Source organism: Bubalus kerabau, chromosome 4 (genome assembly GCF_029407905.1).
Source record: "Bubalus kerabau isolate K-KA32 ecotype Philippines breed swamp buffalo chromosome 4, PCC_UOA_SB_1v2, whole genome shotgun sequence".
NCBI lineage: Eukaryota > Metazoa > Chordata > Mammalia > Artiodactyla > Bovidae > Bubalus > Bubalus kerabau.
This window is the reverse complement of record NC_073627.1, coordinates 17,501-28,844: the sequence shown is the minus strand read 5'-3', so window position 1 is coordinate 28,844 and position 11,344 is coordinate 17,501. Positions and strand designations below refer to the sequence as shown.

At 60.4% G+C, this 11,344-nt stretch overlaps 2 protein-coding genes across 2 annotated transcripts in view; both read right to left on the bottom strand.

Moving 5' to 3' along the window:
• Nucleotides 1-1,951: 1,951 nt before the first annotated feature.
• Nucleotides 1,952-2,734, bottom strand: LOC129648515 (MAPK-interacting and spindle-stabilizing protein-like). Its single transcript, XM_055574932.1, has one exon. It carries the CDS (start codon nucleotides 2,732-2,734, stop codon nucleotides 1,952-1,954), a length of 783 nt encoding a protein of 260 aa, XP_055430907.1.
• Nucleotides 2,735-10,913: 8,179 nt separating this feature from the next.
• LOC129648514 (collagen alpha-1(I) chain-like) overlaps nucleotides 10,914-11,344 on the bottom strand; it is a 2,821-nt gene continuing 2,390 nt past the window's right edge. Inside the window, exon 3 of the mRNA XM_055574931.1 lies at nucleotides 10,914-11,344. This exon is cut by the window's right edge and continues 802 nt beyond it. Coding sequence (XP_055430906.1) covers nucleotides 10,914-11,344 — 431 coding nt within the window.

Here is an 11,344-nt window from a genome sequence, read left to right as displayed (position 1 = left end):
CAGAGGCCTCCACATCCTCGAAGGAAACAGCGTTCCCGAAATGCAAGAGACCTCTCCTACCCTCCCCTTTCCCTAAATACCTTGCGACCCTCTACCCTGGAAGAAGAAACCTGTCCTTCTTTGCATGACAGCAAATCCTAAGTGCTCTCAGCTGGCTTGACAACCTCACGAGGCTCAGCTTTCTAGGCCCCTGACTCTTTCCTGGGGAACATGCCCTGGGTTTTATGGAAATCTGTGTCCCTGCATGGCAATCTCTAAGTCACCCCCCCCCCCACCCCCACCCCAAATAAAGCTTTCTTTTCTTTTCTTTTCTTTTGGCGCAGCCAATACAGACTCTTCATTGAAAGATACTAAAACTAGGTGATGTTATGTGTTTCATGTCCCGGTGTATTGAAATAGAATGTTCTTCGTGAAGGACGTACAACATCCTTCGTTCTAACGGGTACAGAATGGTGACTTGATGCACCTGTCTGTTGCAAAAGAATCATTCATGACCACCCAAGCGGTAGCTCATAGCTGGATCACAACCCATACATCTCATGACTGTATGCGAAAGAAAGTGAAGTCGCTCAGACTCTTTGCGGCCCCACGGACTGTAGCCTACCAGGCTCCTCCATCCATGGAATTTTCCAGGCAAGAATACCGGAGTGGGTTGCCATGTCCTTCTTCCGTTGTATGGGAAGTGAATGGGTCATGTCCACGGTCATGGCAACTTTCGAATACGATAATGCTGCTGCTGCTGCTGCTGCTGCTGCTGCTGCCGCCGCCGCCGCCGCCACTGCTCAGTCGCTTCCATCGTGTCCGAATCTGTGCGACCCCGTAGACGGTAGCCCGCCGGGCACCCCCGTCCCTGGGGTTCTCCAGGCAGGAACACTGCGGTGGGTTCCCATTTCCTTCTCCGAGGCGTGAAAGGGAAAAGGGGAAGGCCAGTCGCTCGGTCGTGTCCGACTCTGTGCGACCCCGTGGACTGCGGCCCACCGGGCTCCTCCGTCCACGGGATTTTCCGGGCAAGAGGACTGGAGTGGGGTGACGTTGCCTTCTCCGCATATGAGACGGCGATACCGATAAGGCTGTTCTTTAGAATCACCGTGCTCTTTGTGACGTAGACAGTATATATGTACCTTATCCGTGAAGTTCCCGCCGCCCCCGCCCTTACATCGATCGACATCTTCCCATGTCTCCCTCCCCCAGCCGCTCTGTGATGATCGTTTTCATTGCTTTAGATGGCCTTGCATGGCATGGAAGTGACAGGAGACGCTCTGTTTCTTTCTCTACCTGACTTATTCATTGGGCATCCCTCCCTAAGTCACATCCATGCTATCACGACGTAAGAACGTGTTCATTCCTGGGGCTACCTGGGACACCTAGATCTACCTATCCATGGATCTCCATCTGGATCGTGGATCTTCTGGATCTAGTCTTCCCTAGATGGACACTTCGGCGGGTTCCCCATCTTGGCTCTTGTGAATGATGCTGCGATGGACCTGGGAGTGCAGACCTCTCTCTAGGTGAGATTCAGGTGTTCATGTCCTTCGATGTATACCCCGAAGTGAGATTGTTGGCAGGATCCATCATTTCTCAACCACGACTCGTTTCTAAGTCCTTCTGAGGTGATCCGGTCGCTGCTGCTGCGGCTGCCGCTAAGTCGCTTCCGTCGCGTCCGACTCTGTGCGACCCCGTAGACGGCAGCCCGCCAGGCTCCCCCCTGTCCCTGGGGTTCTCCAGGCGAGAACGCTGGAGTGGGTTGCCACGGCCTTCTCCAATGCCTGGAAGGGAAGAGCGAAAGGGAAGTCGCTCAGTCGTGTTCGACTCTTCCCGACCCCATGGACTGCGGCCTACCGGGCTCCTCCGCCCACGGGAGTTTCCGGGCGAGGGGACTGGAGTGGGTTGCCATTGCCTTCTCCGGAGATCCGGGGAACGATCCGTTCTTTGCCCATAGACGCCGTGGGAATCAAAGCGACTGCATACGTCTTAGGGAAGACGGCGACGGCGACGACGACGACGACGACGACGACCCAAACGCTCCCGAGAGCACCGTGGAACCAGAGGGTGTGTCCGCGGGATGATTCCCCGGTGCCAGCTTTCCACGGCTCGTTCGCGTCCACACGCCCCCTGCGGTCGGCAGGTTGTTCGATAGACACGGAACCACGGTTGTCACGGGCCGGGGTTGCCTAGGTGCCGGTCGATCCCCAGATGAGTGGGGTGATGACAGAGTCCTTAGGGAACGGAGCGGAGACGCATAGAATGAGTTCCACGAGACGAGTGGGATGAGAAGAGAAGAACGAGGGGAAGTGGTGCCTGGGGAGCCAGACATGGTCGAACAGAAGAGAAAACGTGTCAGACGAGAGGGGAGAATGATTCCAAGTCCGTGGAGCAGCATGGGGGAGACAGGCCCAGGAGATGCGAGCAGAGGCTGGGGGCACGGCACACCTGGGCCGGTGAGCACGCAGGGAGCCGAGAGGGATGGCCGTGCGTCGCCTGCAGGTCCGCGCGGGCCGATCTCCAGAGCCCGGACTGTGAGGGATTTCGTGAGAACAGTCAGGCTCACGGGGCCCGAGGGTGACGTCTCCACGGTGCTCTCGGCACTGTACGGAGAGCTTCCCGCGCTTCCGACGGCACGGAGAGCTGGGGTTTCTTTAGGTGTATCTACAGAAGATTCAGGGAGCTTCCCGAGGGATAGGACTAGGTATTGGCCGATCGCGTCCGATCTTAGGCCGTCTCGCTGGATGATCATTGGCCGTCTTTGACGTCTGTGGGGGCGTGCTGGGTCTTCATGGCCGTGCAAGCTGTTCTCTCTCTGTGGAGAGAGGGGGCCGCTCTACGGTCGTGCGTCTGGGCTTCTCGTGGCTGTGGTTCCTCTTGGGGCGCGGGGGCACTGGGGCACGTGGGCTTCAGTGGCTGCTGGGTGTGGGCTCGACACTCGCAGCGGCCAGGATCTAGAACACAGACTCCATCACCGAGGCATATGGGCAGCGTGTGGGCTCTTCCCGGACCGGGGGTGAAACCCATGTCTCCTGCCTGGGCACGGGGTGGTTTGCCACGGGGCCCCCGGGGAAGCCCCGGTCCCGAACTCGAGGCGGATCTCTTGACGTCACCGCTTTTTCTTGGAGGGTTTCGAAACGGTCGGGCCAGGGAAAAGGACACAACCTGTACGTCCTTTCAATGGGATCCCTGAGGCCAGGAGGAGCCGTGCAGACGCCGATGAGGGAGGAAGGGGATGATGTCGCCTTTTGGTACGGTGAGGATCGGACTCGCAGTCCACGCTCCTGTTCCCACCGCTCCCCTCCGTGAACTGGAGTTCGAATCTCGATGGGCCTCTGAGCCCACACCTGGCTGGCCTCCATCATGCCGGGTTGACCTTCGGTTCTCACAAACCGGCACGCTTGCTGCCTCTCGACGTGTCCTAGAGAAGACGACATCGGATTCCATAGTAGATCAGCGTCTTGGACGAGCGACGGCACGACAGCCACAACAAGTGGGATGGATACACACAAACGTTGGTTTCTTTTGGACTATGAGCCCACCTCTGTTCGTGTGTGTGTGTGTGTGTGTGTGTGTGTGTGTGTGTCTGTGAGAGAGAGAGAGAGAGAGAGAGAGAGAGAGAGAGAGAGGCCTTTGTGGTTCTAAAGCAAGAAGCACTGAGGAGTGAAGACATTCTTGAACGAACATATTTTCCTTCATTTCAGTCGTGATGGTGCCATGATTTGGAGGACGACGTGGACTGTTTCGGGGTAGATGATTTTAGAAGGCTGTGAAGGGACTTCCCTGCCTGGTGGTCCAGTGGTGAAGAATCCACCTGCCGAGGAGGCAGGGGACAGGGTGTTTTCGATCGATCCCTGATCCGGGAAGATGCCGCCGGGCTCCGGGCAGGTTCGATACGAACCTACAGAACGGACAGTGCCAGGCGTGAAGGCGAGGGCAGACGGACGGGGGACTCTGGACGAGGATGACTGACACGGACGGACACGGACGTCTCCGTGTAGGTGGGTCGTGGCCGGCACGCTCCTCTGGGGCAGGATGTTCCTAGGACCGTTGGGGAGCGTGCGCGCGCGCGTGCGCGTGGGAGGAGCAGGGGACCGAAGGGCATTCTCTGTCCTCTCTGCTCCACGGGGCCCGCGGGACCCTAATCGGCTCCAAGAGAGGATGCCTCCGATGGAAAGACAAACCCACACGTGAGGGACCCTCCCTTCTGGTTCACTTGGATTCTGAGAGCGTGACGGTCAGGTGCACTCAACGCTCTGGATGTCTGTGCTTCCTGAGATCCCGGCCTACTCACGGGAAGGACCCGTGGAAGCCGGATGAGATCTCCCTCTGCACGGCGGCGGCGGCTCCAGGGTGCACACGTTTCAGTGGCTACGGCTTGTGGACATCGCACCGAGAGCCTAACCCCCGGTGTGCCCGACGCCTGTGTCCACGATGGGTGAACAGTTCTAAGTGCGGGAAGCCCCAAACTTGCCACTGCCTGTTCGATCCGCAGGGACTCTGCGAAGAACAAACGTGCCCGGTCTCCTGACCGATTCCCCTTTTTGGAGCCAGCCTGGTGCGTGATCTCTTTTCCAGGCCTCAGGCACACACTGGCGCTGGGGAGCTGTGTCCCTGTTCCTCCTCCTCCTCCTCCTCTTCCTCCTCCTCCTCCTCCTCCTCCTCTCTGTCCCCACCCTTCCCCCCACACGCAGGCTCCCCCACCCCGCCTGGCCCCGGCCCGTCCGGGTCTCCCCCACCCGCAGACAAGGCCAGGAAAAACACGGTCCCCGAACGACGCAGCCGAGAAACAGTGGAAGTCCACTTGGATGCTGTTAGGAGACACCTGAGCAGACCTAGGCCAACACTGCCACCCCGTGTGGGGTGAGAGGCCAGCGCGAGAGGAGCTCGACAGTTCAGAGGAGGGGGAAGAGGAGCAGGAGGGGGAGAGGGCGGCGGGGGGTGGCGGTGGGGTGGGTTGGGGAGGGGAGGGACAGGCTGAAGCTGTCTCAGGGCGATGACGTGGATGAAAACGTTCCCCTTCAGAAGGGCGCTCCAAAGAGATCGTGGCGGCGGGACCTGGAGAGCACAAAGGGCTTCGTTTTGGAGGCTGATCTTCAAGCTGGGAGTGGGGTGGGGGGTGGGGGGTGGGGGGAGGGGGATCATCCAGACAGAGGAAAGACACCAGGCCCGAGAAGGCAAGAGAGATGCTTTACACAAGTGAATCGGATGCTTTTCTGTCCATGTGTTCCCTAATCACACTCTCACGGAAAGCCAGCCAGCCAGCCAGCCAGCCAGCCACCATCGTTTCGCTCCTTTTCTGTTCTCTACATTTTGAACGGCGAGTGAGCGAGAGAGTCTTCCAATGGTTTGAGAGGAGTTTGGAATGTCGTGGGACCATGGTACTTTTCAGCCATGGATGAACGTGACGGCTTCTTTTGTCCGCTTCGGCGTTCAGGGTTATCCCGAACTCCCCCTGCCGAGTGAGGCCTGTGTATCGCTGTGTGCTGGAGGACACCGTGCTGTCCACATCTTGATCTTGGACTGAACAAAGCCACCTTGGGGAGTGTGTTCGGTTGCTTGGCTTCGTTTCCTTTCCCTATGGCACTCACCTGACCGTCCTGTCCACTCTTGGGATCGTTCATCTCCCCCTCCCCCTCAAGGCAATCGGGTCCTTTTCTTTCTCCTCCTCCTCACCCTAGTTTCTCCCCCCCTCCCCCCCCTCCCCCCCCACACACAAGTCCCACTCTTCTCAAATAGACGTCTAACTGACTGCCAACCTTTTCTTTTGCCTTCTTTCCTTCCTTCCTTCTTTCCTTCCTTCCCTCCTTCTTCCTTTCCTTTTATTTTGGGGGGGGGGGGCCGGGGGGCGGGGGGCGTTCCCCCCTTTAATTTTCAGCTTGTACAGACGAGGTTTTCGTGTAGCACATGACACAGCGATCACCAGGATACATCTAGTTAGTGACTGTCCGTCACCACTTGGTGTCACGGCAAATGACATTTGCCATTTGGTGTCAAGACGTGCCCGCGACTCATGCATTTCATAAGTGGAAGGTTGCACCGCTTCGTCTGTCTCCCTCACCAGTGGCACTCACTCATTCTCTCCCACCCCCAACCCCCGCCCCTCCCTCCTCTGGCCAACCCCCACCCCCCCGACCCCCGTGTGTTCCTTTGTAGTATCTCTGAGCCTGTTTCTGTTTGGTTCTGTTCTGTTCACGGTGTATGGTTTGGTAGGTTCTGCATGGAAACGACTGATCTGAGGTATTTCATGTAGCATAATACCCTCTAAAGGTCTCTCCAGGTTCCTGCAGACTGTGAGATTTCATTCCCTTCTGGTGGTTGAGTCCCATTCCTGTGTGTGTGTGTGTGTGTGTGTGTGTGTGTGTGTGTGTGTGTGTGTGTGTCTGCATGCCCGTGTGCACGCGCGCACGTGAATAGATCCAGGCGTAGGCACACAGACAGAGTTCTAGCATGATGTGTGAACGGATGTCTACCTAGGGATAGGGGTCGATCCCTCACATACACACGTCCGTATCTTCTTTGTCCCCTCCCTCCGTGGGCACCCTGTGGAGTTGCTGGGTTGGGTCGAATGGGGGAATCTTTGGGGGAGGGTACATCGCAGGACTCTTTTCCCTAGGGATGTGGTTTCTCTGTCTGTGAGGCGCCAGGGGATGAGATCTGATCTCTCTGAGTCCGCCCACAGTTTTCTCAGCTGCAGAAAAGACGCGTTCGATCCATCAGGAGCCACTGTCCTCTGAGGGTTCGAACTTGCTGTCGTGAGAGCGATTCCCGGCTCCCGGGCCTTTCCCCTCCGAATGAGAAGGATCATTGTCCAGGGAAACGCCCCGGGGGGGGGGGGGGGTGCTTCCGTGAGCCCGCCCCCACCCCCAGCAGCCCCAGCCCAGCCCAGCCCAGCCCAGCCCAGCCCTGCCGTGGATGTGTGTTCTCCCTTGTGCTTCTGGGTGTCTGTCTGTTCTACCTTTCTTTGGAAGGAAGGGGTCTGTTCGGGCCTCCTGCCCACTTCGCTCATCGGGGGTTGTTTCCCTTTTGGAGGTTGAGGTGTCTGACGCCTTGATCGGTGTTGGACAGAAAAGCCCCTTTTGCGATATGCTTGTGCTTTCCCCGTATATACGGGCGTGTGCGCGCACACGACAGACAGACAGACAGACAGACAGACACACACACACACACACGCGGATGTGTGTTTCCGTCCGGGTATGTACGTGTGTGTCTGTGAGTATATATATGTACGTATATACACCTATAGATAAACACACACGCGCGCACGTAGACATCCACGCAGACACATGGCTATAGATGCACACGTACACTGATGCATATGTCCACGTATGTATACACACGCGCGTTTGCGTACGTGTATACATGTGTGCGCATCTATGCACATCAACCTGTGTATAGGCACTCTGGATGCACGCGGGCACCTGTACATACGTACATGGGTGCACGTCTACGTGTGTGTGTGTATATATATATATATATGTACAGACACATACACACACGTGCGTATGTAGGCACATAGACACGCGTACGTCTGTGTGGATGTACATATGCTCTATGTAGACGTCTACGTATGCGTCCGTACGTATGCATACATGTGTACATACACGTGTGCACATACACACGCAGATATGTGTGTCTATGCAAGCATGCACGTATGGGTACGCATAGACGTGCATCCACACCTGTGCGCAGACATCACACGTATACACACGTGTGCATCTATATGCGTTGACACGTCCACATGTATTTGTATGTGTGTGCCTATGTATCCCGACGTCTCTGCACATGTGAGCACGTGTATTCACGCCTGTGTCTATCCGTGTACGTAGGTGTATAGAGGCCTCTGTATGCGTATATACACGCAAGCATACACGCACACTAGAAATGCCTAGGCATACACGTGCGCACACAGACACGTGCGTGTACGTGAGCATGCCCTTCGTACGTGTGTGTGTATACGCATGCGTGCACGTGTATATAGACGCGAATACGCGTGCATATACATATGTACACGCGTATATGCACATGTGTATGCATTCTCTGTCCCTCTCCCTCTCCCTCTCCCTGTCTCCCTCTCCCTGTCTCCCTCTCCCTCTCTCCCTCTCCCTCTCTCCCTCTCCCTCTCTCTCTCTGACTTTTAAGCTGCCAGGACAGTTCTACGACTTGACTTTCCTGCCTGGTGGTTTTGTTTCATTTCGTTCCTGAGCTACGTCAAAAAGGTATTTATTCATTGAGTTGGCTGTTGTCATGGGACCCGGGGTTTATTTAGTGGATCCCTATGGACCCGGTCCTCCTCACCAGCACGCCCCTCAACACCACCCCCCACCCCCCCGAGCCCCCACCCCTCCCGCCACCCCCCGCAGCCCTGCCACCGCCGCCCCCCCCCCCCCCACCAGACCTCCCGGGCCGTCCGCCTTTCCGGTGTTTGTGGCCAGTGAGTTTGAAATCCATGGTCTCCTGACCTCAAGTGCACTTTCCCCACCCACCCGCGCATGCTTGTGTGTGCTGTCTTTGGACTTTGTCACGGTGCCTCTACCCAGGTTGAGTTTTGTTTTCTCTTCTTGGGGGGTCCGAGTGTCTCCTTCTTTTCCTTTCTTGCTCCTAGGCTTGCGTGTCCGTGTCTGTGTCTGTGTGTCTGTGTCTGTGTCTGCTTTCGAAAGTCCTGCTTTGTTCTCTCAGCAGCGCTTGCCTGGTTTCGTTTTGCCGGTCCCTCCCTCCCTCCCTCCCTCCCTCCCTCCCTCCCGCCCCCCTCTTTCGGGGGCCCGGGGGGCCGGGGGTTCCTGGGATGTCACTGGTGCCCCTCTCTCCGCCCACCCCGCCCCGAGCCCCCGCCGCCCGCCTGCGTCTCCGTGGCATGTCCCCCCACCACCCTGGAATCGCGTGGGGGATCGCGTCTCTTTCGTGGCAGCCTCCAGGGGAGAGATCTCCCGGCTCCTCTCCCTTCCTCTGCGGCCGGGGTCGCGTCGCGTCGCGTCGCGTCGCTCGGCGGCGGAGGCTCCGGGCCGAGCTCGGGCGTTTGGGCGGCCGGCGCTGTGGCGTCCCCGGCGGCCGGCGACAGCGACCCGTCCTCGGGACGTTCGAGCCGGTTGTCGGGAGCCACCTGGCGGCCGCTTGTATATTGTCCCTCGTCCTCCGGAGCTTCGGCGAGCCCTTCAGGAGGGTTGTGACTCAGCAGCCGGGCCCGAGGCAGAGCTCTCAGTCACCGGCTACGCTGGCGGCGACAGTCCCGGTGGCGCCGAGGCCTAGGGACGTTCTGCTGTCGCCGGAGATTGGTTCTCTAGGTTTCTGAGGAGGGTGATCGTCGCGGCGCTCCGGGGCCGGGCTCTGGGGTGGCCGGACCGGGTCGACCAGCATCTCCCCGTGCCCCTGTGGCCGCGGAGACGGACCGGCCGGACCCTCCCAGGGACGGGCCGCCGCGGTGGGCAGGGAGAGGGTCTTCCCTGCCCGGAGCGCCTGGACTCGGGCTCGGCGGTCCGGACTCCTCCTGGGCCGCCCTCAGGAGCGTTTGCTTCGCCCTCGGCCCCGCTCCGGAGGTGGGGACCGGCCCGGACTGTGGCTTGGAGGTCGCCGGAGGGCGCACCTGGGTCCGGGCCCTCGGGTGCTTTCTGAACGAGGTGCTTTCCGCGTCGCACTCCGGAGGTGGGGACCCGCCCGCCGGAGTCGTGAGGGTTGACGGGGAGAGGCGGGCGCGTGTGCGGTCCCCACCCCCCCCCCCCAACCCCACCCCGTGGGGTCCGGTGGCCGAGGCGTCTCCCGGCACACATGCTGTTACTTTTTCAAAGTCTCGATGGGTTCGGAGACGGGGATGGACCGGACCCTGCTTCCGCGGGTGGCCGGGGAGGGCGCGCTCGACCCTTCAGCGTGCCCTCGTGGGTCTCGGTCGTCGGACGTGACTTTGTCTCACCCCTCCCCAACTCCCTGAATCCCGGTCAGGAGGTGGGGACCGGCTCGGGCCGTCCTGGGTGCCCCATCTAGGACGGTCTGGGCCCCGGGCGCGGTCCCTGGTCGGGGCCCGCTCGTCTCGTTGGAGGCGCCTCGCTGACGGTTCGTTCTTCTTGTTTCTTGATGCCCATTGAAGCCAAATCCCCTTTCGGAGACTCCGACGGACCGGTACCCCTACCGGTTTGGGCGAAGTGGGGAGGGCACCCCGGGCCAGCTCCCTCTCCCTTGGTGGGTGTCCGCGGCCCCACTTGGGCCACCACACGCCCCGTCCCCCTGCTCCCCTCCCCCCGGTCGACCAGATGAACCCGCCCCCCCCCCCCCCCCCCCCCCACGCAGAGAGCTCCGGGCCTGGTGTTTATGGGGTAGCGCTGGGGACAGGTGGCCGGGCCAAGGTTCCGGGGTTCCTCCATGCGAGTCGTGGATGGGCCCCGCTGTCGGCTGCTGTCATTTCGTCACCCTTAATGGGCCTTTTTTACCACCAGGTAAGTGCTGACACGGTCTCCTTCGGCGTCTGCCGCCGAGGACTTTGGGTCTCTAGATGCACGCGGGGCTCTGAGCCTTCGGGCCGCCAGCTGGTGCCCGGTTCGGCCCTTGCCGCTGGAGCCGCCCGCCTGGGCCTGTGCGCCGGCTCCCGTGCGGTGGTGGTGGTGGTGTCTAGCTGACCCGACCCGTGGTGCCACCTCCGGTCTCTGGGCGACCCGAGGGTGGCGGGGCGAGGCGCTGTGGGTCTTCTACCCTGTGCGCTCCCCGCTGCGGGCACCCGGTGAAGGCTGAGATGCGGCCCCCGCCCTATGGGCTCCGTGCCACGTGTCAGGCGTTCTCTTCCTGGGGTCGTGGGCCGCTCTCGCCTGAGGCGAGGTGGGGGGGCGGAGGTTGCCGGTGGGGCTTAAAGCGGGCCCCTCTGGTGACTGTCCTCGCCGCGCCTCCCCCCCTGCTCCACCTTGGCTCAACCGATCGATGTGGTGTGGTCGTGCTCTCCCGGGCCGGGCCTAAGCCGTGCCAGACGAGGGACGGGCGTTCCTGGTGAACGCGTCCGCTCTTCTCGGTCTGCTCACGGGGCCCCTCGCCTGTCTTTCCCCCCTGCCCGTCGTGGAGGGTGAGGAAGGCAGGAGTTGGGTTGCGGTCTCTGGCCCTGACCTTCGGTCTCCTGTCCCCCGCCTCGGGGCGTCAGTGGGGGCCGTGGGTCTGTTGACACAGCAGATGCTCTCGCTTCGCCTTCCCGGCGTGTGCTCTGCGAGCGGCTCTCCCCGCGGTGGGGAGGGCTCTGCCGCTGCTGCGCTGCGCGCCCCCCTCCCCGCGCGGGTGCGCGAGCGTCCCTCGGTGGTGCCCCTGGAGCGCTCCAGGTCGTCCCTCAGGTGCCTGAGGCCGAGCGGCGGTGTCGTTTCCCTTAACCCCGGTGTCCTCCTCGGGTCCCCGCCGC

Excerpts from the sequence above, each read along its gene's own strand:
- LOC129648515 (XM_055574932.1), bottom strand. The coding sequence starts at position 2,734 with ATGATCATCCAGCGAGACGGCCTAAGATCGGACGCGATCGGCCAATAC.